This window comes from Sciurus vulgaris (genome assembly GCF_902686455.1).
Source record: "Sciurus vulgaris genome assembly, chromosome: 6".
NCBI classification, from domain to species: Eukaryota; Metazoa; Chordata; class Mammalia; order Rodentia; family Sciuridae; genus Sciurus; species Sciurus vulgaris.
The window spans coordinates 11,457,090-11,484,783 of NC_136466.1; the positions used below are offsets into that span (position 1 = coordinate 11,457,090).

The 27,694-nt window shown below is 42.0% G+C and overlaps 1 protein-coding gene across 1 annotated transcript in view; it reads left to right on the plus strand.

Annotated features, from left to right (window-relative positions):
• Positions 1–27,694, plus strand: part of SLIT3 (slit guidance ligand 3) — a 572,899-nt gene that overhangs the window by 41,602 nt on the left and 503,603 nt on the right. The window contains exons 2-3 of the mRNA XM_079145392.1: positions 5,571–5,642; positions 11,251–11,322. Of these exons, the coding sequence (XP_079001518.1) occupies positions 5,571–5,642; positions 11,251–11,322 (144 nt within the window). The remainder of the gene's footprint in view (positions 1–5,570; positions 5,643–11,250; positions 11,323–27,694) is intronic.

Here is a 27,694-nt window from a genome sequence, read left to right on the forward strand (position 1 = left end):
GGACCCGAGGTGTTTAGCACAGTGCTAGGTGCATAGTGCAGGCTCAGCACATGCCAGCCCTTAGGAAGGCTGATCCATGGTGGTTTTAATCTGTTGAAGGGAAATAGAACTGTTGCAAAGACAGGACGGAAGCAAGGATGGAAATGTAAGCTATTGTCTTTACCAGTGTTGAATGCTATTACAGATGGTTCTCGCATTTCAGGGCCTTAGCAGTTCTTTCCAAGCATGCCTGAGTCTAAGGTGTGTACATGGGGAGGCCAAGGAGGAGAAGTATCTGTCCATGAACTCATCCATGGTTCTGCCATCTTGGGAGTCCTCTGCTGTTCCTAATGAATCCAGCACAGTATGTGGAAAGAGAAAGTATGGCAGGAAGTTTCATGGCTTTAAGCCTGAAAGCAGCATATGGTACTTAGCCTACATACTAGTGCTGAGAGCTCAGTCATGGGACATGTGCAAGGGAAGCTGGGAAATGTAGTCTATATGTGTACACAAAATGGTTTGGTGGACAGCTCTGCAGTCTGCCACAGTATTTGGTCATGATAATTATTATCATGATGAGTAATGGAACATTGTAGTGATTCCTTGTGATATCCTGTGCTTCACTTGGAGGGATGGCATCCCTAATTATGCAGTCTTTACTTCCCTGAGCCCAAGAGAGGGCCACTTCTCATCCTCAGAGTGACATGTGTGTGCCTTCACCCCTGCGACCCATCCTTGACTGCAGTGTACTAAGGACCACAAAGTCAGCAGGTGGGTCTTGACTTTGCATGGAGAGTTATGTGAATGGAGCTTCTAAATGCTCAGAAGGTGGCCTTCTCTCCCTTTCTGTTCTACCTCTCTTGTTACAAAATGAATCACCCCAAATCTTAATGACTTAAAACACAGCATTTGCTTTACCCACCATTTCTGTGGGTCAGGAAACCAAGAGGGGTTCAGCTCAATGGTTTGGGCTCCGAGTTTCTCATAAGTTGTAGTGGCTGGTGACTGGTTGGAACCTCGAAGCTGTGCTCACCTGCTCGCCTGCCCTCTTGGCTGGAAAGATTCCAACAGCCAGGCCGGCTCCTTGAGCTCCTGTTTCTCTGATTCCCTCTCATGGACTCTGTAGCTGGGGACTCCAGACCTTCTGCTCTTTCTTGGCAGCTCCAGGCTCTGATACAGGTGCTGAGAGAGAGAGAGCGAGTGTCCCACAGCACCAGGGGGCCACCTGTTGCCCCTTCTAGCTTCAGAATCCAGCAGAATCCCTTCTGCCACAATCTTGTTTGTCCCAGAAGTCTTCACGGGCCTGCTTGGGTTCAAGGAAAATGTGCATAGGCTCTACCTATGAGTGTCAGGCAAAACATTATAGACACAGTTTACAGCCAGCATGCTTCCCTGCCCCACGTCTACAGCCATCCTCACCTCCCCATCTGGGGTTGCCCCTCGTGAGACCACTGCTCACCCTAGGCAGACACATACTGATTCCCTCAGAGGCCAGTGAGGATCAAGAAGTTTTGCTGAACATCTAGAGAGGCCTGACTGGGCAGTGGGGCCTGGGGTGGGATGGACAGCCCCTCCTTAGTGTCATTTAATTAATTTGCATCTCCAGCTAAGCTTGTTTGAAGGCCAGGCTTGGTTCTTTACCATCCTATGGTCTACAGGTAGGAGATGGTAACAGTAACCATGGAAACTCAGAGAAATTAGGTGAGTTAGTCAAACTCAAAGCTGGGGCTGGGGGCAGAGGGTGGGACAGAGATTTGAATCTTTGACCTGTCTCCCATCAAAGCCCACATGCTCCCTGGCTTCTCTCCGGTGGGGGTGGACAGAACTCAGCCGGGGGGAGAGCCCTCCTCCTCTCTGGCCCCCTGCACCACTCCGCACCCAGGGGCCTTGGAAAGGGTGTCAGGAATGCTGCAATGTTGAGGCAGCCTCGTGGTGCTGGCACTCTATCAGTCAAGAAATATATCCGAGTCACCCATGGGAAGATGGCCAACAAGGGACTCTTGGGGAGATATATTTGTAGTCACAGAGTTTGCGGTATAGGGTGGTCAGCTTCTCTGGGTGAACTGAAATCCCAGAGTAGAGCTGCAAGCTTGCACATCCACTAAGCGCAGTAATCCTAGTGACCAGGAAGTAGTGCGGATAAACCCAGCGTACTCATCATCTCATTTAACCCTCCTAGAAGCTCCTGAGGCAAAGGCCACCATCCTTGTGTTGCCGGTGGAGAACAGAGCCTCGAAGTAAGGTGAAGTGCTCTTTGTTCACCCAGGTGGCTGGGCAGGGATTCAAACTCAGGACTGCTCCGCTCTGGAGCAAACACTACTCTGCCAGGAGAGCCCTCCACACACCCACCTGCCTGTCCTCTGCATTTCAGCAGCACACTCTGTGCCCCTTTGCATAATCAATATTAATTGAAAATATCGGTGCCACAGCCACTAGCACAAGCTGCTGCTTTCCATGCTGCGTCTTGATAATTAAACCCTTGGTTGCATTGTCATATTTGCAGTTGTTGGGGTCCCCAGACAGCCATCCCAGTGCAGTTGGGAGGTGAGGAGAAGGTGTGCGATGGCTGGGGGCTCACACGGATGCCTGGCTGTGGTTGTGGCCCCTCCGTCCATGGTCCTTGTCTTCCCTCTGCACCTCTTGCACTTTCTTGGCAGCATGCTCTGTGGTCTGAGAAGGCTCATGCTGCTTCCCCACTCCAGGCTAGCTAGGAAGCACCTTGGATGGCAGCTGTAGATGATGGGACACCAGATGAGGAAGGGAGGTGGTACCCAGGTGAGGTGACACAAGGACTCACTTGACTTTTATTTCTGATTTTATGAGGATAATCCCTCCTCAAGCCTGATTATTTTTCAGACAAACTGCTGGAATCCAAAAACTTTTATGTCAATGTATCATTCCTAAGTCTCTCTGGGGCACTGTTGCATGATGAGAACTTTAGAACCCAACCAGGAAAACCAGAGAAATGATGACTCTCCGGATGTGCTATGGGCTCTCCTGGCAGAGTCAGCGTTTGGGAGCCTGAGCTCCACGGCCAAGCAGTCCTGAGTTTGAATCTCTGCCCAGCCACCTGGGTGACCTAAGAGCAGTTCTTCACTGGGAAGATGTCTCATGGGGCCCATGTGCCAACGACGGACCACATGTCCCACAGTGCTCCCTTAAAATGATATTGTCTCAGGCGTCGCAGCTTTCTTGTTTGTGTAAGTACACTCTACAATGTTTGCACAGTGATGAAATCACTCAGTGACACCCTTTTTCAGACAGGTCTGTGCCATGACCAGCACAATCAAATTCTCAGATCTGGCCAGTGGGGGGGTGCAGGGGGATTGGAAAATATTCACAGACACAGATCTCGAAGATTAAGCTGGGATCAGGTGGAGCTCTGCTCTCTGATGGAGATGCAGATCTAAAGAGTTACCACAGCAATCTTTTTTTATATATGTCTCATTATCAGGTTAAAGACTATGCAACCATTATTCTTTGTATTCAGGAAGGTTACAGAAACTAGGACATCCTATGTAGCTTTTCTGTATTTGCAATCTGCAGTTGCAAAATGCAATGTTAGGAGATTTGTGTAGCTCTCAAGAAAGTCCTTTGTTAAAAGTTACTGTAAGTGGGCAGCCACGGAGCTGGTGAAACATTGTGGTTGTCTAGCATAAGAATTCCTTCCTTCCCGGGAGCTGTGTGCCTGAAGGTCAGAGCTGATAGAACTCATGCACAGAGCATGCAGGGCATTGCCACAGCAGCTAAGCATCCTGTGCCCTTGCACAGAAACATTCCCAGGCACCCAGCATGCCACAGCCATGAGGTCATCAGAGACCCCCCAATCTCAGTCACTACTCGCCCATCCTCTGTCACTGCTCTCCATAGGTCTGATCATTAAGTGATGTTCAACAGAATATACACGTTCTGGAGGAGAGAAAGCCAATTTACAGAACTGAGGGTCAACAAATCACTGAAACATTTTTCATGTGGAAGGCATAATATGTAGGGACTAAGTACATCATCCATTATTAAGAATTGTAACATTTTATTCCTGGTTTTTTTCTCTAGCATCCATAGTCTGAGATGAAGTTAGTGAACACAGGACATTTATATTTATATGGCAATTTCATTCTTGCTGTTACGTTTTCCCTTCTCCCTGGTTTTCCCACTCATGATCCCCCCTTCATCCTTGACTCCCATATTATCACCAGAAGGCTTTCAGTGCTTTGATGGAGAATTGTCCTCTTCAGGGCCATTTTTAGGCACATAAGCTTACAAGTGGAGGCAGGAGTATTCTTGCCAGGGGCATACTCTACCATGTGCCAGGGGCATACCCTGCTATGTTGGGCTGTGACATTAAGTGAGAGATGGTCTTTCCCTTCAGGGAGTATGCAAAGTAGTTGGAAAATAGATGTTGTGTTTGTTTGTTTGTCTATTGGACACACTTGTCTATTGATATCTAGTTATGTACCAAAGTCAGTAAAGATTCTTTTTAAAAAAAATTTTTATTTGTTCTAATTAGTTGAACATGATAGTAGCATGCATTTATACATTTTGATATAATACATAAATGGAGTGTAATCTCTCATTTTTATGATTGTACGTGTTGTAGGATCACATTAGTCAGGTAGTCACATATGTACATGAGGTCATAATGTCTGTTTCACTCTACTATCATTCCTACCCCCATACCCCTTCCCCTCCCTTCACTCCCCTCTACCTAATATAAAGTAAGTCTATTTTTCCCTATCCCCCACCCCCTTATTGTGAATTGCATCCACATATCAGAGAAAACATTCGTTTGACCTTCGTTTTTTGGGGTTCGACTTATTTCTCTTAGCATGATATTCTTTAACTTCATCCATTTACCAGCAAATGCCAGAATTTCATTCTTCTTTAAAACTGAGTATTATTCCATTGTATCTCTTTTGGTTTCAAGTGATAGAATATTCAGTTCAAACTGGTTTAAGCCAAAATATGAAGGTGATGTATTGATGGGCTCATGTCATGTCAGAATACAGAGGTGGCTGCTGGTATGAGTAGGTCCAGACACTCACACAATTGCACAAAGAATGTCTCTTTTTCATTTTCTGGTTCTGGGACACTATCTTTTAATGGTGGCAAAGATGACTTCTGGCAACCCTGAAGTTCAGCAATCCCAGTGGATAGAGAATTATTGTTAGTGCGAGTCATGTATGCATTTCTCAACCAATTGTTGTGATCAGATGAACTGAAGATACTTATATGCCTGTTCTGGATCAGGTGCCCATTTCTGGGATCCCTAGAATCTGGATGAGGAGTCAGTCCCTTTTGTATGACATGTCCTGAAAGCGCGGAAAGGAGGGACATCCAAAGAAAAGTTTGTTAGTTAAAGAAGGGGCCACAGAAACCAGGCAGTTAAGTATAACAGAGCTCTTTTACATAATATTGAATAGCTTATTCCAAACAGCATCCATGAGGCTAGTTGGGCATGCTCAAGGGATATCATTAATCATTGGAGATGCTTTATCCTTGACAGGCAGCAGCCTCCCTGTCCAAGCCAGTCTGGGGTGAAGAGAACAGAAGTAACGAGCAAAATTTTGACTTGAGTTTGCTTTTCATTGCAGTGACCTGGACAGAAATAATATCACCAGGATCACCAAGATGGACTTTGCTGGGCTAAAGAACCTCCGAGTCTTGTAAGTAGCAGATACATTTTCATTTTCAGCTTTCTAACCTTGTGAAAATGTTCCTCTGCCATGACCTCACACTCCCAAGAACTGGGCAATAGGAATCCACCATCCTGCAACAGAAAACCCTTCATTACTGTACCCAAGTGCTCACTGATATCTCCTTCCATGTCTGGATGCTGCTGGCTGGACAAGATAGATGGAAGGACTCAGTTCCAGTGACAGGGAAAACAGAGCTATAAATGAATAAATCAACATGCCCAGCCTCCAGAATGACAGCAATGTCAGGTTGACTAACCATGCTTCCCTCCACAGAGATTATAATTTTTTCTCCAGTCTGTGCATTAAAATAGCAATCAGGAAAAACGTTATTTATCTTGTTGCTTAATGGAGAGGAAGGAGGGAGAGGGTCAGACAGGGTCAGAGCCCTTGCTGAATGTTCACAGCTGTGCAGATAGGTCGCAAAATTTGAGATGGGCATTGATGGAATGGGGAGCGAGGAATATTCAGTTTCATAACTGCATATTGAGCACTTTTACACATCCTGAAGTCCGCAAGTGGCAAGGAGCTTCCCAAATGCTTGTTCACTGAAAAGTCTAAGACATCCAGAGGTGCAAAGGAATTCACCTCCCTAGGAGCAATTGGATTCTTTCCCCCTCTTTACTCAGTGGTTGATTTTGGTCTGTCAGTCTGGCTCTAGACCTGAGGTGCAATCTGGGCAATGTGGCCACAACCTTGCTGTTATTGATGCCACAGAATCTCAGCTGGCAATTTGTTTCCACTAGAAGTGATGGCTTAAGTGTTAGTACCTGAAAGCCATCTCCTTTTCCCTAATAACCTGTATAATAGGGTGAATTTGTACACAGAACTCATGGATTTAGAATTAATTGCCCATGTAACTTGGGCAAATCTCTGTACATTTTTAGGCCTTGGTTTTCTCATTTGAAATATAGGAAATGAATAATTACATGTCCTTACACTTCACGGTTACATATAGAATGCTTTATGGTTTCAACATTTTCACGAACAGTTGTAGATTATTCTCATTATCACTTTTACAGTGTTGTTTTCCCAATTAAGATGTGTTAGTAATAACAATGATGATGGTAACCAACAAGTACGTGAAACTTTCCATAGATCAAACATGGGTTTATGCAGTGCTAACATGTGAGGTCAGCGTCATTATGCAGAGGAGACAGCACAGATAGATTAAATCATCCCAGCTTTGCATAGCAGGTGACTGAGAGTTGGGATTGGAGCCCAACTTTGTGTCTTTGAACCTGAATTTCATGTTGCTGTGCATTTACATTCTAGAAGCTCAGGAAACCAAGGCAGTACCCATTTTGAAAATGCAACAGGGCTAGAGCACATGCTGAGCATGCACATGGCTCTGGATTCAATTCCAGCAGGAAGAAAGGAAGGAAGGAAGAAGGAAGGGAGGTGGGGTAGGGAAGGAGAAAGAAAAAGAAAGGAAATGCAGTTCTGATGTGCAGGGGCTTACCTGAGTTTCCCTGAGCACCAGTGTATAGGGATGCAGGGATCTCACTGCTGGGTCTCCAGCTACCAGATGCTTCCAGACCCTTCCTGGCACTGACATCTTTGCCTGTCTTTGGTCTTGAACATTCTACTGTCATCATCCTCAGAGGGAGGATCCACCCTGTGCCAAGCCTTTCTTTTGCCCTGAGCAGCTATGTTTCTGTTAATTGACTGGCAGCTCTGATAAGGTGTGCCTGGATCAGAATTGAAGTTGAGATAAGGATGAGGGGATCCCGCAGTTGAGTGGGGGATAAGCAGGAGACTCCTGATTCAAGGTGATTTGCCCAGTTAAAAAACACATTTTTTTAGCCTATTTTTTCCTTTTCTTCCCTCTGCATCTGTCAGAGATTTCCCTTCTTACAAATTGGAAATTACAATGCTTCATTTTCTAAGTCAAAAATAACCCTTTGATATTTCTTACTGTTACATCAGAAAGACTAATAAAAATTCCAATTTTCATATCTGTGCTCTGCAAATAGAAAATTTAAAATAATCACAAAGATCATATTAATATCCTCTGGATGGGTCTATAACATTCCTTTGACTACAGTTTATCTTTACAGTTAATTGGTACATCCCTTTTATTTTGATAAGCAATGCCAAAAAACCTTTTACCCCTACTTTATAGATACTATTAATATACTGTTTCATTATCTTCCTTATCAATTCAAAGACAATCCCATTCAAGTGGTACTTTATTACTGCAAAGGAATCTGTTAGGTAGAATAGCTGAAATGCTTTCTAACACCAATAAAATATCTAAACTTTTTAACATATTCCCCCTCAGTCTTCTTTTTAGCTGAGTAACCTAGATAACTCTCTCTTTTTTCTTTAAAGCTTTCATCACATCTTGGCACATTTCCCATATCTGTTCCTTATTTACAATTTATAGTGAAGCCAGAAAAGACTCTATGGTCTTGAATAATCTGAGTTTGCCACCCATTTCCATCCTGAACTGTTAATTCAGTGCAGATAAATGGGTGAAAACAGATAAAACAGAGACTGGCAAATTTTAGTCTCATTCCAGGGTAATCTTCCCTAAGTGAAAGGTATTCAAGGAAGAGATGTAAGAGTTGCCAGTGACAGTTATTTCTCCCATGGGGCGGGAGTAGGAAAAGGTCTCTTCTGGTGGTATCAATTATAGTCCCTTTCTTAGTACTCTATGTAAGGGCTCTCTGTGCTCACAGTACGGAAGCCAGCTTTATCTATCCCAAATGGGGTTAATAAAAGAGTTAAACTCCACCCTAACCATCATCACATGAGGGCCATATCCGATTCTGATCCAGTGCTAAAACTGAAAAAATAACAATGCCAAGAGGCTGAAAATGAACACAGTCTGTGTCCCTCTAACTCAGACCAGACTCCAGCCACAGGCAGCCCTTCTGGGAACCCAGCTCCTCCTGGAGCCCCTGTCCTCCTGCGTGGGACCAGGGGAACAGGGTGATTGGAGCGCCTTCCATGCCTGCTTTTCTCCGTTCTCAGCTCAGAGGTCTCCATGGGAGTTTCGTGGCTTATTCATTCATTGATAGTTTTATTCATCAGTTTATGGAGGCTTTAAGTGCCAGACACTAGCTGGACTCTGATAGATTTAGGAAGTAGGTCTTAAAGGGGCGCAGATAACTTTCAACAGGTGCCACTGGTGTAGGGCAAATGCAGAGAGCTAAAAAAAGTATCATTTGCAAAGGTGTGAGAATCCAAGAAGAGGAGGCGCAGTTCCCCAGACTAGTGGCACCAGGGAGCTGCTGCGGCCCTGAGCTTCGAGGAACAGTGGGAAGGGTGGTCTCCAGAGCCCAGCCAAGGCGGGACTGTCTGACAGCACTGTGGTCTTGGGGACAGGGTCACAGTCAACTTGAAGTTATGACAGGAGGGAAGGGAATATGTCCCCCACTTCACTGTTCACCCACTGTGTCTCCCGCGGGGGAAACTCCCACAGGGCAAAGCCAACAGGAAGCCAGAGGTCACAAAGCCTCTTGAGGAAGCAACTAAAGTCCACCGCCCCAGGCCTGAGCAAGATGGAGAAGGGGCAAAAATCTCACCTGCGTCTGGGTACTTCTCTTTCTGAAAGAAGCCGAGAGTGTCCGATTAATGAGTCCAGAACTAAGAGACGCACTCTGGGAGGCTCCTTCCCAAACGCAGGTGGAATGTGACACTCAGCCTCCCTGGAGTTAGTTCTCATTCTAATTAAGAAATAATACAGCAAGCTCTGTGGTTGATGGGGAGTAAAGCCTAGTGAGCAAGCCCTAGTCCTGAACTGGCTCCCCATTTAGAAGACCTGCTAATGTGAGCCTGTTAGCTTTCTAAGTTCCTTGTCATATGACAGAGGGGAAAAGAAAAGAAGAGAGACAGGAAGGAACATTTACTAAGCCTTTAATTTTACTTCTGATCCTGGACTTGATGGTTTATTTATTCCGTTTTTATTCTAAGAACTTGTGTGATGTTTTATTTTCTCTTTTACAAAGTAGGAGACTGAGTCTCAGAGAGTTCGACTAGCTAATTTAATAGAGCAGCACCAGCAGATCTGAAGTAGCCAGGGCTTCCAAGCTGGGCGGGGAAGCTCAGGAGCCAAGGCTCCCAGCCTCGCCAGCTGTGAGGCCATGGGCATGCCATTTCTCCTTGGCTCTCAGCCTCTCCGTTCAAACAGTACTGTATCTGTGAGGTGAGGGACCTGTAAGGGACCAGAGGTGACAAAGTGTGAGGTCAGAATAGACGAGGACTGCAGCATACTGGGTGACCTGCCTGACCAAGCATCAATTCTGGTCCGTTCAGAGCTGGAAACACGAATGTAAAATACCGTTGAGCCTAACCAAGTGCCTCTGCCTGCCCTGCCAGGCACCTCACAAGTCCCAGACTAGCCTTCTCCTTGATATCAAGGCAGGGTGTGCTGGGGCCCAGGGTCATCTTTAGTTCTTCATTCCTTGCATAAGCAGTTCCGAGGTGACTGCTGTGCTAGATAGCTCCCTGTGTTAGACTGGGAGTCAGATGACAGAGGAGTTCTGCCTTCTTTTCCTTAGTCACAGTAGGGGAAACAGACTAAAATTAAACACAAAGGCTCAAGTGTTAACCCTGAGAAGCTCAAAGGTCATGACGCATCCCAGAGTGGGACGTTCCGGGAGGTTCATCTGCACTGAAGGGGCGCTCTTCTGAGGCTGGGTTTCCTCTCCTGCTATTCTTCGGGTCTCCAGGCACCGCTCCTCCTGCCCAATCTAGAGGAATCTAGGGCCCTTCCTAGACTCCGCTCTCCAAGAACATCCTGCAGCCACAGCAGCTCCCCTGATCCCATTCAGCCACCCAGTCATTCAGCATCTGCGTCCTTTCCTGCCCAGGGTCAGCCCCACCCACGTGCAGCTTCAGGCTTCCCTTCCCTACTGTTCAGCTAATCCATTTTAAGCTGCCACTTTTTTTTTTTTTTTTAAGGTAAAGAAACAAATGTTTCATTGTGTGCTCAGTTCTTAGGATGTGCCACATGCACCAATCAAACTCACTTAAGTAGGGTGTTCAGGATTTTTAATCACCTTCTGGGAGGCTTAAGGGGCGAGCAAGGTCTGGGGCTAGGTGGAGGAAGACAGCACTTTGTGATCATCATCCTGAGCTTGAGCTCAGCCAGGCCCTGGGCTGGAGAAGTTCCTGGGACCAGGCTGATTTTCTTAGTCACAGCCAGCTTCTCACAGTAGCTTCAGCCCTTCTCCTAGGGTAAACCGGGAAGGCCCTTTTCAATGAAGTATTTTTGAATCCTTGGAGGAGGGACCTCTGAGAGAGAGATGTGTGGTTTCTATAAGCAGCACCTTCTACCTCTTTCTGTTCTGTGCAACATCCTGCAGTGCTTGGGGGGACATTTGCTGAGAACATTCTTAAAATAGAGGCATGGAAACCAATCTGTCAGGTAGAAGTGTACAGGCGGTGACACCCTGGTTGCCCTGACACCAAACTGGAATGTGTTATCTTGTCCCACCAGACTGATCCCAGTGAAGGTGCCCAAAGGGTCCTGGGAGGGACTGAGCAGCCTTGGCCATATGGCCCGAGGCTTCACATGAGGACCCCAGCCCAGCTTTGTCCTTGACCCTCATTGCCTCTTTGGTTCTAGGCATCTGGAAGACAACCAGGTCAGCATCATCGAGAGAGGCGCCTTCCAGGATCTGAAGCAGCTGGAGCGATTGTAAGTGAAGGACAGCCTCCTGGCTTAAAAGTGTTTTGGGGCTGTTTTGTTTTGTTTTTGTAAATTGGTCTTGTGATCTTGTTTAAAACAAGTCTCCGATGTTTAATGAAATGTTTCTATTATATCAAAAGCCCCTCAGATGCATGTTACAGAGACACTGAGATCTGCTTAAACTCCCTTTCTTGAAAAGACGTTGGAATCTGCACCTGGGGTCTGTTTGCTTCTTCCCCGGCTTGATCTCCCTCTCTCAGTTTCTTTACATGGGGTGGATTTATACCTAAGCCCTGACCTTCCCTTCCTTCCATGGAGGAGAGCAGCCTGCAGCATCCCCTGTCATGGAAGTCAACATCAGATCCTCCCTACTCCTCTGCATGGGGAGCAAGCTCCCTCCTCAAGCCTGCTCTTCCCGACTCCTCGGCCACACTCCCGGGGGAGAGGAAGGACGGGAGAGTGGGCGCAGCCTTCAGCGTGCCTGTTTCTCCTTGGAGGGAGCATCAGCCTGTCTCAGGAAGCCCACACATTTCCACGAGAGAACACATTGCCAGTGGTTTAAAAATAGGCCACTGTTCTGACTTGATCAGAGGGAGGGAGAAAAGGGACGGGGATGGGAGACGGATGGAGCCTCCATTTGTTTCGTTGATGAATGCTTTTGCAGAAAACTCTGGGGTCACTTTGATGAGCAGGGCTGCTCAGATGGTTAAGTGGGCAGCTTTACCTTTCCTCAGTTAATCACATCTGGCAGCTCATAACATCTGGATATTTGCTTTCTGCCCTCTGAGCAGGGATTGTCCCCAAGAGCACTTAGTCATGGTGGTGGGCGGCTCTCATCATGCTTTCCTCTGCATGCTGGTTGCCCTGACATTTCAGCCTCCCTCTCCTGCAGATGGGAGAGTATGGCTGCGACAGCTCCCAGCTCCACCAGCATACCTGGAAGAATTCTGTTTACCTGTCTGTGGCCAAAGCTTGTTTACGGAGAGAGGCTTGGGTGAAGGGAACTGCCTGCTGCCACCTTATTACCTTGGTGATGGGTCACCTTTTGTCCATGAAGTCATTCCATCTGAGGCCACATGGGAATAGGGAAGGACCTCCTCTTCTGTCAATTAATCTTACTCAGAAAAACACTTCACTACCCTCTGTTGTGTGGACTGTCTCATTTATTGTTCTCCTTCTGGGTCAAATCCCAGCATATGTTCTGCTGTTATTGCTTTGAAAATATGACATTTATTTCACATAAGGGAAAAGTTATAAAATTAATGAATGCTACCTTTGTTTACACTTTGATTTTGAACTTTCTGAAAACTTAAATTCTCCTCCTTATTTAGACCAAAGAAAACATAAACGTGTTTGTTGAAGCTGGTTCCTCTCTATGAAATAATCAACATTTACACAGAAAGATAAGTACACATCCCTAGTGGAAAGGCCACCTCTTGCTTAGTCTTCTAATTAGAAGGGTAAATACTTTCCTAATTTGTTAATTTCATGGTTGTTGGGAAGAATTAATTGAGTACTTTGGACACTCCAGGAGCTATGCCAGTGTATTATATACTATCAGTTCTTTGATCCCCACAAACTTCCTGTGAGGTGTTATTACTCTCATTTTGTAGATGAAGAAACAAAGGCCCAGGGAAAGTAAGACAAGGAATTATCAGGGTGGGGTGTCAAGATACAAAGCCACGTCTGCCTGACATCAAAGCCTGCACCCTTTCGTATTCCTGTGCTGCAGACACTCAATGAAGCGTGATCTTTAGCAGTGGCCTTGCAAATAGCCTCCCACATACCCATTGACTCCAGGGAATACCAGTGAACTGTTCTGGCAGAAGGCTCTGTTCTTTGGTTTGCTGAATCGTGCTGACATACCATGCATGTCTGAGCAGCTGAGGTGATGGCCACAGCAGAACCTGGCTTTTTCTCTGCTTTGGTGTGTAGGTGGGTAAGGCTGCCTGCTCTCCTAGATGAGCCATGAGGCCTAGTGACTTAGCACAGTGGAAGTTTACCTCCTGTTCATGTGAAACCCAGTGTGGGCATTCCTGACAGGGCTTCTCCTCTCCAAGTGGTGACTCAGAGGCACTGGCTCCTTCCACTCCTTGACTACCATTTTAAAATGGTGGCTTCCAACGTCTCAAAGTTTGTCTTCATCAAGCCAGCAGGAGGGAACACAGTGCAAAGAACTACCCATGGAACTTTCCAGGACCCAGAACTGGAAGAAGTGTTTCCACTCCGGCATACTCTGAGCTAGAACTTAATCACGTGGCCAGAGCAAAATTCAGGGGAGTTGGGAAGGCTCATAGAGCTCCATGCCCAGCAGGTAGAGGAAACAGGCCCAGTGCAGTGATTGGCCAGCCTCTGACTTCGGTTGCAAGTGAGCTGGAGAAACACTTGGTCAGGAAGAAGTTTAGAAGTGTAGGTTGCTGGACCAGTGTGCACAGCTGGGTACTCTCATTTAGGGCAAAGCCTTTCAGTGTCAACAAGAAGGGGATGTGTGTGGCATGAGTCCTGACTGGTGTGAACTTGCTTTCCATCATGTAGTCTTCCCCAATCAGACTAAGTGATATGTAGAACTGGCAAATACTATCTATTTGCTATTAACTACTGAAGAAGTGCCATCTCTAGTTCTCACCCCTTGGTCATCTTACTTATATTCCTGTATTTTAGTTGATTATTTTCATTGATCATATCCTGAAACACAGCCTAGAAATTATGTGTGTTTTGATAATTCATTTATAGAAAGTTTATTTCCAATCTGTATATTAGTACTTCGTACTTTTGGAACTTTCTGGGAAAGGGAAGAAAAGTCTGTTCTCCTGGTTTCAACCAAGAATTCGCTGTTCCTCCATGAAAGAACATTTGCTCCAGACTGAGTTAAGCATTTCTCTGCGTTAGTCCATTTCCTGTTGCTATACCAAAATACCTGAAGTTTCTTACTTTATAAAGAAAAGAGACTTGCTTAATGAACAGTTGTGCAGCCTGGTAGCCAAAGATCAGGTGGACCCATCAATTTGGCTGCTAGTGAGGGCTCCTCTGGCTACGTCACATCATGGTGATGGCATTCTGGTGGGAATACATGCAAGACAGAAGGACCTCCTAGGGAGATAGGAAGCCAGAGAGCAGGGGGTCCAGTCATGCTGTTTTATAACAACTTGCTCTCAGGAGAACAACTAACCCACTCTGCGAGACAGGTTTCAGTCCCTTAGGATTGTGATGCTCCGATGACCCAGTCACTTCCTTCCAGGCTCCACCTCTAAATACCAATACGTTGAAGAGTAGGCTTTCAACATGCGACTCTCTGAGAGATGCAGCACACCCAAGCCACATCCAACCAATGTGTCTTCCTCTCATAATAACATGATTATTCCTATCACAAAACTTTTGATGCCATATTTCAATTTCCTGTTTTTCAGATTGTTTTTTCTCAAAACTGAGATGTTGAAGTCAGGGATCATGTCCTGTTTAGCTGTTATTCTAAAATCTTTGAATAAGGCCTGCTAGTAAGTGCTTAGGGGAATATTTATTTATCAAAAAATATTTGAGTTTTTGTTCCTTACCAGTGGTTCTGAGCTGGGACACATTTTGCCCCCCAAGGAACACTTGGCAATGTCTGGAGACATTTTTGACTGTTCATGACAATCAAATCGGTGGAGGCCTAAGTACCCTATCTCTAAGTACCTATCTCTAAGTACCCTAACATGCACAGGAGAGCCCCACAAAAACAGAATTATCGGGCTGGCGATATAGCTCAGTTGGTAGTGTGCTTGCCTCGTAAGCACAAGGCCCTGGGTTCAATCCCCAGCACCACAAAAAAAAAAAAAAAAAAAAAATAGAATTATCCACCTCAAAATGTCACTAGTTTCAAAGTTGAGAAACTCTGCTGTTTATCTTTTAAGTGTTAGAGAGCGTGCTGGACACTTTATTATGAGGTTTGACTTATCATGTGCCTGATGTGACAAAATCCAAAATCCAAAAGTATTTACCCTAAATCTATTTCAGCCAGTTTTCACTACTGGTTTCCAGAAAGTGAATGAGAAAGAAGACAAAGTGAAATGAAACCAAGAGCAAACAAATCAAAGAGGCAGGTCATTCTGTGAGGTAACCACCCTGGTCTTAAAAAGTCAAGATCAGGGTGGGGGTGTAGCTCCATAGTAGACTTGCCTGGCCTATGTGAGGTCCTGGGTTCTAGCACCCTGACCCCCAAAATGTTAGTGTCCTGAGGGAGTGGAAGTTGACTTACAGATTGAACAACTTAGGATAGGCATAGCCACACAAAAATTAGGAAAGTCACTGGAATTAAAGTATTCAAAGAGCCCTGAATTATCTAAGAAGTGATAACAGTGCTAAATAATTATTACCTTATTAAATCAAGGTCACATGTTCTGATCAATGTGATAGCTTATAAAAAGAATAGTAAAAAAAAAATTATAAAACCCAAAAAGAGGAAGAAGGGACACGTATGGTTCAAAATATGTGGTTAATTCACATGAGGGATAAAAGGACAGAAAATAATACAGAGTAAATGGTACAAATAGAAAACATTGTAAAACAATACATATATACAAATATAATTAGTTTATTTGTAATTGAACTAATCCTTCAATTATAAACCAGAGTTTCAGAGTGGACTTTAAAAAAGCATTGTTACGTGCTTCTTATAAAAACAAATGTTAGATACGAAGATAGAGTTGAAAATTAAAGAATAGAAAATGATATCATGAAAACACTAAACAAAAGGTTGATGCAGCTCTATTAATAGTGGGTAAAACAGTGTTTGAAAAGAGAAAAATTATTGAATATAAAGGGGGACCTTTCATCATGACAATGTATCAGAAAGATAGAGCAGATCTGTGTTTGATAGGTCTAAAACATTGCCTGAAAATATATAGGGCAAATATCGACAGAACTGAAACAATAAATACACAAACTCACGACCACAGTTATCTTTCTCAGTAGTTGATAGATCAGGACAACAATTATTAGTGACAGGTAGAACAGTTTAACAACACTGTAAACCTGGCTGAATGGACATGGAGAAAATGCTGCAGACAACACCGTCGAATAAACATTCTTTTCAAGTGAGCATAAAACAATTATACTGGTCTAGAAAGGGAATCTTCAACAGTTACCAAAGGATTGCAATCGTATGAAGGTTCTTTGACAGCGGAAATCATTGAGATGCAAATAAGAAAATGGTAAGTAGAACACTTCAAAATATTTGGAAATTGAGTACTATAAATAACCTCTGAGTCAAAGAACATATCCGGGTGAAAATTGGAACATTTATTTTCTTGGACGTTACCAAACATACAATATATCACAGTGCATGGACTATAGCCAAAGCCATGCTCAGAGGAAAATGAATAGCGTTTAAGCTATATTATTCAATTTATGGGTTTTATAATGTACAGTATTTATTTTTAAAGAAGTCCATCTTTATAACAGCAATCATCGTAAGATGTTAAGGCAAGAACAACAAAATAGAAGGAAGTAAATCACTGAGAGCAGAAGTTCGTGAAGTAGAAATGAATATATAATAGAGAAACTATAAAAGACCAACATTTCATTCTTAAAACAATAAAATCATAAACTGGCAAAACATATCAGCAAACAAAAAAGAAAGATGACTGGATTGCCAATATGAAGAATGAAAATGGAGACATAGCATGGCAATTTTGAACATTAAAATCATAAGAACAGATTTTGAACAGCTGTATTCAAATGATTTTAAAGATTAAATGACAATGATTTAAAGATTAAATGAAGGGGTAGAAAAATCTGCTCTCTATATTCTTAAGGAATAAAATCTTTAACTGCAATATGTCATCTATGGAAAGGCTCAGATGGCTTCACTGGTGAATTCTACCAAATCTTTAAGGAATAAATAAAATCAATTTAACATAAACTCATATTACAAAAACAATGAACTTTTGGCATTTGCCCAGTATAAACTTGATAACAAAACTCAACATGGGTATTTCATGAAAAAATAAATAAACCAACATATTTTATGAAAATTTATACCAATTTCCTGACAAAATATTAGCAAAATAAATTCAGTGATATGTGAAGAGAATAATATACTACAACCAAGTTTGGCTTATTTGAGGAAGTTGAGGTTGGTTTGATATTTGAAAATCTCTCCTCCCAAATAAAAAGTGCTGAATGATTAGGACGACAAAATCAAAGTCACATAGACAACAACGGCAATAAACCAGTTGACAGGGCTGGGGGGTGGCGCAGTGGCAGGGCCTTTGCCTCTCATGTCCGTGACCCTGAGTCCCATCCCCAGCACTTCAAGACAGAACTTAAAAAATAAAACTAGTTGACAAAGTGTTTTATTAACTTAATATGAGCAGGTGGGGACAACCAAACAATAGGAACAGGGCTATTGAAGCCATACAGAGCAGAGAGAGGGTAACAAACTTCTAATGGCCTGAGGTCAGAGGGCCCTTTAATGACCACTCTGTGCTCATGGGTAGTGATGGCAAATCTAAGAAAAGTTGCCTGAAATGGAAGTTCTGCTAGATCCAATTCACAGGTACAAAGGAGCCACTCCACGACAATGCATAGGATTCGGTAGTTCCGGTTCCTACCAACTTTTCAAACTGTCAAAATCAAGGCTGTATTTCAAAGAAAGCTCTAGCGCTGATACAAAACTGCTTGAAGTGATCGATCAGAACAGGAGTCATAGTGTGTGAAGTCGCCAGAAGAATCAGACCTTAGAAAATACGGGTCAAGTTTTTCATTGTTTTGCAAAGAACAAACAAGAGTGGGCTTGAAATCTCGAAGATAAAATGTATCCTTTCTCTCCTGTTCCTTCTGAACTACAGGGAAAGTTATGTCATTTCAGTAATAAGTAACCAAGATTATATGAAGCTCATGCAAAGTTGTTAGAAAAATAAAAAAGAAAATGAAACATAATAACCCCCTAGAAACACTGAAAACATGCAGAGCTAGATCCCCACAAAAACAGATGACAGCTATAATAGCTTTGCTATTCAAAACTAGCTGCAAGAATCAGATTCTTAAAAATTATAAAGGAACAACATAAATCTGAATTTTTAAATAATCAGAAATTAGATGATTAGAGAAAAATAGAATTTGAAAGAGGGGAGAAGAACCCAAGCAGGCATTTTGAAATTAAAAAAGTCATTTCAAAATAAATATTGCCAATACAATACTGAAGAAGAACAGACTTAGGAATTATGCTATCCAGTTTCACGACTTACTGTAAAGCTACAGTAATCAGGACAACATGGTTTGGGTGAAATAATATACACAGAAATCAATGGCATGGAATGGGCCAGAATAGACCCAGGCAAATAGAAGCAACTGAATTTTGATGAATGTGCAAGGAGAAGTCAGTGGACAAAGAATATAGTCTTTTGAATAAATGGTACTGGGACAGTTAAGTATGTGCAGAAAAGTGAGCCTGGACTCCAACTTAATGTCTTATGCGGAATTAAACCCAAATGGATCACAGGCCACATGTGAGATGTATCTAGAGGATAAAATAGTGATGAGTATACATGACCTTGGATTTGGAGATGAGCATTATTGTCATAACCCTAATGCATGATCCATGAAAGGAAAAAATAATTTGATGAATTGGACTTTATTAAAATTTAATAAAGGGCACCATTAAGAAAATAAAAAGATAATCCACAGACAGGGACAAAATAATTTCAGAACATATCTGTTAAAGATCTGTATACAGAATACAAAAAGATTTTAAAATACTCAGCTGTAAGAAGACAACTGTCTTCTTTCCCTACCAAAACAGAAAGAAACAGGCAAAGGATATTAATAAGTACTTCATTAAAGAAGATGAATAAAAAACATACCAAGTATCATTCTTTCATTAGGGAAATGCAAATTAAACAACAACGAATCGTCACTGCACCTACTAGAATGTACAAAATACAAAAAGTTGACGATACTGATTGCTGTAGGGTGAGCAATCGGATCTCATGTTCGTCGCTGTAGCAATACACCGTAGTTTGAAAAACAGTTCAGCATTTCCTTCCAGAGATGAACATCCTCTTATGCGCTCTAGATCAGCAGTTGCTAGGGGCTCGAGGAAGAAGAGGGGGTGGAGGTTTCTTAGGTGAAGCACAGCGAGGGTGAGGGTGAGGGTGGTGACATTGCTGTGTGATCCTGCAGTAGGAAAAAGGGACACTGCGTGCGCGTTTATCAAGATCCATAGGATTTTACACCACACGTGAAACTTAATGTGCGTGAATTTTTTTAAATCATTGAAGAAATCAAGGGAGCGCAGACTGTGAGGAAGGTATGAGTCAACTACTCTGAAGGTGGTGGGGAAGATGGCGACCTAGGTGGCTCTGCGAATGAATGACATCTGTAAGAATAAAGGCAAGAGGAGCCACGCAGAACTGTGCTTCAGCTGATAAATTTGTTTCTCACAGGAATCCGGGCTAACCGTTCACAAACCACTACAGGTGCATACTGGAACTGAAGGATGGATGGAGGACACTGGGGACAGGCTTCCCCTGTTGAAACGGGCAGTTAGAAACAAGCAGGGGAGAAGGCGAGAGTGATCTGCGTGCTAATGGATCAGTCACAGATATCAGTATGAGCGTGTTTAACCTAACGTCGATACTCTGTTTCACACAGATGGATATGTATGTAGAGATGTTCATCAGTATGTGTATGTGCATAGATTAATATATTACATGTCCTTGCTCTGTCAGCAAGAGAACCTAGAAGCAGCACCGTGGTAGCAACGAATACCCGCAGCTACTGATCTTGGTTTTTCATGCTGTTCTCTAATAAGGAGTCAACACATCTTAGAGAAAGGTTTGATTCTAGGGCTGGAGCATGAAATATGTTTGCACCAAAGGAAGTGCTCAGAACAAAACTGTGGAGGACGAATAGTTGAAGATTTCAAAATCTTCAAAATCAAGTAGAGAGGACATTGTTCCTAATACAAAGAAGTGAGAAATGTTCAAGGTGATGGGCCTGTTATCCTCTTCTGCTCCTTATTCATTGTATACAAGTATTGAAATATCACACAGTACCCCCATAAGTATGAGAAATTCCTATATGCCAATTAAAAACAAAATATATCTTTTTAAAAAAGGAAATCCTACAATTTGGGGAGTATGTCAAAAGGGCACAGGAGCAAGCTGAAAGAGCTCTGGATGGTCAGAGCTGGAACAATTGAAACACAAAACAAAGAAAGTAGTGCTGAATGATAATGCAAGTGTAAAGCAAAAATTCCATGAGTCTATCAGACATAAATAAATGACTGACTCAATAAATGGTGGAAGAGAAATCTCCCATGGAGAAGAAGTCTGAATAATTTGTTGTGTATATTCACTACCCTCTAGGAGGTCACATACAACTCTTCATTCTTAAATGTGGACTCCATGTGGACACTTCCTATAAAAAAGCAGTATATGAAAGGTGGTGGGAACAATAACCTTACACAGAGGAAATCTGGTCACCCTTCCTCAGCCACATGATGAAGATTCACATCAAAAATGATAAATCACCTTGATGGTATGGCCTTTCAATAAGATGTCATGCAAATGACACTTTATTTCTGTGACCTTTCTCCTAAAAACTGATAATCCCAGGCTAATAATGAGAAAAATATCAAACAAATGCCAATAGAGGCATTCTAAAAACACACCTGAATAGACCTCGCTACAGTTTGCCTGTGTCCCCCAAAGGCCCAGGTGCTAAAAGCATGGTCTGCAGGGTGGCACTGTTGGGAGGTGGTGTAACTTTTAGGAGGTTCCTAGGCCCCTGAGGGCATGCCCATCAAGGCATAATTGAACCCAGAGCTCTTCCTTTCTCTCCTTATTCTTGTTTTAGGAGGTACATGGTTTTATCCACCAGGACGTTTAGCCCTTGTCGGAGGCCCATAGCAATGGGGCCACTAGATTTTAAACTGTAAACTCCAGAACCATGAGCCAAAATAACCCTTTTCTCTTCATAAATCAATTATCTCAGGTATTTTGTTGTAATGATACATAGCTGATTAATACATTTTTCCTCAAAACTCTTAAAATCATCAAAAGGAAAGGAAGTCAGAGAAACTGTCATAGCCTAAAGTAATCTATAGAGACATGACACTTTAATGTGGCAGCTTGGATGGGATCCTGAAATAAATAAAAAGACGTAAGTAAAATAAGTTTGACTTTAGTTACTTGTGTATCAATAGTGCTTTATCTACTATGATAAATGGACTATGATAATGTAAGACGTTAATAAGAGGGAAAATTTGGTGTGGGATATATAGGAACTATCTGGGCCATCTTCCCAACTTTTATGCTAATCCACATTCATTCTAATATGAAAAATTTATTTTACAAAACTGAGCCTACCCAACTTCAAATTAAAGATTTATGAGAAAAATAACTGTTTTGAACATGAAAAGTACATATATATATAAAACATATATATATATAACGTATATGTGTGTATATATATAGCACACACACTAATCTAGATGGAATTCAAGAAAGAGTAATTGCACTGAATAATCTTTAAGAGCAATGGAAAATGGAAAGGAGTATTTTTAAAAAATCAAATAACAAATCACTATACAAGTAATAAAATAGGATTGTGATAGGTGTGCAAGGCAAGCAAAGAAGTTCTAACACACTTCTGAGAAACTCTGAGGAAGAAAACCAAAGCAGTTAGACAAAGCAAAACTTAACAGTATGGATAATTACTCTTGTCCAAGAAATTTTCCTTTCATGAAAGATGATTTGAAAATACATTTCTTTTACTTGTGGTATTGGGGATGGAACTAAAGGCCTTGCACATACTAGGCAACTGTTATACCCCAGCCCTTTTTAAATTTTATTTCAAGACAGCCTCTTGCTAAGTTGCCCAAGCTGGCCTTGAACTTGCGATCCTCATGCTTCAGACTCCTCAGTAACTGGGATTATAGGTGTGCTCCACCATGCCCAGTTGAAAGTTCATCTTGAAAGGACATTGAATGCCTGGAAAAACAGAACCTGAAAGGTCAAAACCAGACATATTTTAATAAAGCTATTGAATTTTCAAGGAAAAAATAATTCTTAAACGTTCAATCAATTAATGACTCATAACGGAAAGAAAATTAAATTTCCAGCATACTCTTTGATGCCAGAACTTTTTGCCAGAATACAATTGAATAACTGTAAGAAAATAAAATGTGAAGCACAGATTGCACATTCAGCCATACTGACATTCAAGAACAATGACAGCAGACTATGGTGAATGTTCAGGAACTCAGGCATCATGGTTTCCATGGTGGTCTTCCTAAAGACCATTCCAGAGGAAAATGTTTCTTATAACCAAAGCCCTGGAGAGACATGTGCATGAGGACAGGAATAGTCTACATGTAAACATTCTCTGGAAATGACTTAGGGTCACATGGTGGGTTTGGAATTCCATGGAATGAGAGTGGATCTCCAAGACCCTCCTGTGCTTGCAGTCTTTTTCTGTGCTGGCTGTGTTAATCGGCTTTCTTTCACAGTAACAAAATTCCTGGGATAAAGAACTTAGAAAAGTTTTAGTTTGGCTCACAATTTTGGAGATTTCAGTCCATGACTGGTTGATCTTGTTGCTTTTGGGACTGTGGTTAGGCAGCACTTCATAGCAGATTAGTAGGTGAGCTTTCCCCTGATGGCCAGGGAAGTACAAGGGAAGAGATGAGAACAGCAGGGTCTCACAAAGCCCTTCAAGGGCACACCCCCAGTGATCTGAACACCTCCTAGTAGGCCCCATCTCTAAAAGTTTCCACCACCTCCCAATAGTAGGGACCAAGCCTTTCGGGGACATTCAATATCCAAACTATAACACTGGCAAAATTAACAGCACTTTAGGATCCTAAAGGATGCAGAAACACAAAATGGGAAAAGTCTGGGTTCCTGCTAATACACATCTGGCTGTGACATGAACAAGAAACAAACAAACTTTGTTTCAAAAATAACAGTGCGATTCATCACATTAACAGAATAAATGGGAAAAGTCATTTCATCTCAATAGACTCAGAAAACAATTTCAATAAAAGTCAACACTAATTCATGACTTAAAAGCATTTGACATATTGAAAATAAATGGAATTTTTTAACAACAAAAATCTACAGCAAACACAATAGTTAATGGTAAAATATGAAAAACTTTCCTCCTAAGAGAACCAGACATGAACATGACCGCAGGTCTACATTGTGTTGGAAATCCTGGTGTTGGCAGTGATTAAAAGAAGTAGGAGGAGAAGGAGGAAGAGAAGAAAGGAGGGAGGAAGGAAGGGGGAAGAATAGATACAGACACTGAACTAGAAGGCATATAAATAGCATTATTTGAGAATAATATGATTGAGACATGGATAATATAAAATAATCTACAAATAAAGTATCAGAATTTCTGAATTCCTAAGGTCATTAAACAGAAAGCCAACATATCAAAAGTCTGTATGCCAGAAAAAATTAGTCATTTTTTAATGATGTTTGCAGGAACACCCAAAATATTAACTGCTCAGGAATAAATCTAATGAAAGACGTGGCAATACCTGAACACATTACTGAGAGAAATTAAGGAGGACTCCAACATGTGGAGAGGTACTTTATGCTCACGGATTGGAAACCTCAGTAGAGAAGATGACAGCTCTCTTTAAACTGATACATGCATTTACTGCAGTCGTAATTAAAATGCAGGTTATTGCAGGAACTTTAAAAAATTTTTCTAAAATTTATATGGAAATGCAAACAACCAAGAAAAGTTAAGACCGTCTTGAAGACCCAGCTGTAGAAGGACACTTGATCTGCAACAAAGGTGACTCTGTGAAGGACCTTGGAATGAACTGTTTAATAAATTGTGCTACAGTAATTAGATATCCATATGGGAAACTTACTATCTTGACCCCTACCTCATGCCATTCACAAAATTAGTTATAAGTGGACTGTAGATATAAGTATGAAAGATAAAATAACAACACTTCTAGAAAATCAAGTAGAATATCTTCATGGCCTTGGGAAGTTGATATTTGCTAAGTAGGGTATGTCACTAAACTTAATGGAAAAAATAGATAATTTGGACTACACAAAAATAAATTAGTTTTGTCCATCAAAATAAATGATAAAGTCAGTCAAGAAAAACCACATCACAGAATAGGGGAAGATATTGGCAAGGATACGACCAACTGAGGACTTCTACTGAGATCAATAATAAAGAGAAAAGATAGCCTCTCCAACAAATGGTGCTGGGAGAATTGGAAATCCATATGCAACAGAATGAAACTAAACCCATATCTCTCACCATGCACGAAACTAAACTCAAAATGGATTAAGGACCTCGGAATCAGACCAGAGACCCTGCAGATTATAGAAGAAAAAGTAGGTCCAAATCTTCACCTTGTTGGTCTAGGACCAGACTTCCTTAACAGGACTCCCATAGCACAAGAAATAAAAGCTAGAATCAACCACTGGGATAGATTCAAACTAAAAAGCTTTCTCTCAGCAAAGGAAACTATCAGCAATGCGAAGAAAGAGCCTACAGAGTGGGAGAATATCTTTGCCAATCATACTTCAGATAGAGCACTAATCTCCAGAATCTATAAAGAACTCAAAAAACTCTACTCCAAGAATTCAAACAGTCCAGTCAACAAATGGGCTAAGGAAATGAATAGACACTTCACAGAAGAAGATCTACAAGCAATCAACAAACATATGGAAAAATGTTCAACATCTCTAGTAATAAGAGAAATGCAAATCAAAACCACCCTAAGATTCCATCTCACCCCAATTAGAATGGCGATTATCAAGAATACGAGCAACAACAGGTGTTGGCAAGGATGTGGGGAGAAAGGTACACTCATACACTGCTGGTGGGGCTGCAAATTAGTGCAGCCACTATGGAAAGCAGTGTGGAGATTCCTTAGAAAACTTGGAATGGAACCACCATTTGACCCAGCTATCCCACTCCTTGGCCTATACCCAAAGGACTTAAAATCTGCATACTACAGAAATACAGCCACATCAATGTTCATAGCTGCTCAATTCACAATAGCCAGACTGTGGAACCAACCTAGATGCCCTTCAATTGATGAGTGGATAAAGAAACTGTGGTATATATATACTATGGAATATTACTCAGCCATAAAGAATGATAAAATTATGACATTTGCAGGCAAATGGATGAAATTGGAGAATATCATGCTAAGTGAGATAAGCCAATCTCAAAAAGCCAAAGGACGAATGATATCGCTAATAAGTGGAGGTTGACACATAATGGGGGGGAGGGAAGGGTTAGAGTTAGGGTTAGGGAGGGGGGCAAGTATGGAGGAAGGAACTACTGTATAGAGGGTAAAGAGGGGTGGGAGGGGTGGGGGGAAGGGAAAAAATAACAGAATGAATCAAACAACATTGCTCTATGTAAATTTATGATTACACAAATGGTATGCCTTTACGCCATGTACAAACAGAGAAACAGCATGTATCCCATTTGTTTACAATAAAAAAAAAATAATAATAATAATAAAGAGACAAACGACCCAGTAGGAAAATGGTTAGGAATTTTGAACGGACACTTCACATGAGGCTCTCCCGTGATCATAAGAAAACTTCCTTGGTGTGTCATTAGTCTTCAGAGAAATGTGGAATAAAACCACTGTCATACATCACACACCCATCAGAATGCCTAAACTTGCAGTATCAGGGGGTGGTGAGGATATTAAATAATGGTGTTTATTTTATACTTCTGTGGGAGTCGTTGACAGAATTGCTCTGGAACACTGGCAGTGACAATAAGGTTTGAATAGTCACCTACTGCAAGACCCAGAAATTCCACTCCTAGGTATGCTCTCCACAAAAAGACACACCAGGATGTTCCTATCAGCACTATTTGGAATATTCCCAAACTGGAAACAAGCCAAACACTCATCAACTGCAGAATGAGTAAATAGGTTGTGGTATATGTATCCAGTGGAATGGACTGTAATCACGTGACTCCCCTCAGAAACACAATGACTGACAAAAGCCAGGCATGGAAGTTTATATAGAACCTGATTTCACTTACATGAGCTTCAAAAACAAGCAAAACTAACCTACAGTGTTGAAAGCCAGGGTTGTTGCGAGGGTAGAGAGTGGAAGCGGGCATTAGAGGTTTCCGGGGTGTAACATCATCTGTTCACAGAGCTGGAGGTTTTGTGGATCTGTCACTAGGTGAAAATACTTCAAGCCATACAATTTTAATTGGTGCATTTTCCTGACTATGTGTTATATTTTTTTAAAAAATGTTTATTTTAAAAAGATACTTAAGAGATGGATTGAACGATGAAATTCAATGCACAGCTCTTAATTGGAACCTAGTGTTTGAGGAAAGGAATGTATAAAAAACAATTTTGGGACAAATGGAGAAATTCAAATGTGGTCTGGGTATCAGATAATGTCAGGGAATTAGGATTAATTTTAAGTGTGCTAACAGTATTCTAGATAGGTTGGAGAGCCTCCTTAATTTTTTGAGATGAATGCTATAGTATTTAGGGATCAACTGTCCTAAAGTCTATAATTTGTGTTAAAATGGTTCAGTAAAAGAAAAAAAAGAAAAAAGAAGAAAAAAAAAAAAACTCAACAAATGTAGCAAAATAATTATGTTGAATCTCAGTGGCAGATATATAAATATTCAAAACACATTTTACCTTTTCTGTATGTTTCAGATTTTCACGAAAAAAATTTTAAAGTCATGTTTTAAATGTTGCTAAAACCGTAATGTTCTTTTCACAGAGGAAACAAACATGGAGCTCAGAAAGCTAAAGTAACTTGCCTTGCCGAGATTTGAATCCAGGCCTATTCTGAATTCAGGGCCTGGGATAAGAAATCAGCCCTTGGGAGCTGGAAGGAGACTGGGACATTGTGCTGTCTGGGGCCTTCATTTTACAGCAAGAGAAGTGGGCTGGAGAGGAGTTCGACTCGCTTGAAGCTTTGGGCGCGCATGGTGCTTGAGCTGCCTTGGCATCTGCTGTTTTTCCAAAGAGCAGAACAGCCATGGTGCTCTTTTCCCCAGCGCAGAGTTCAAGTTTATTCTTTAGTTAGGTGTGAAACAGATGGTTAGATGATGTGTTAAATGCACATTTGTGGCAAACGCATTCTTTTACACGACTGTGGGGGCTCTTTTCTCCCCAGCGCAGCCATCCCCGTAGGCCAACCAAGCTGGTGTGTGCTGTTCCCCACACTGATCATGTAGAGGCCCGATCCCCAGCAGCCCATGAATATGGCCTTTTCTTTGTTTGGTCTCCTTCCTATCAACATCAGAGTCTGACCATTGTTATTGATTCGGAATTAGATAGGCTTTTCTTCGTCAGGTTTAATGCCTGTGGTGTCTACCCTTAAATGACTAAGTCCATGAAAAACAACCCAGTTAGCGTGTA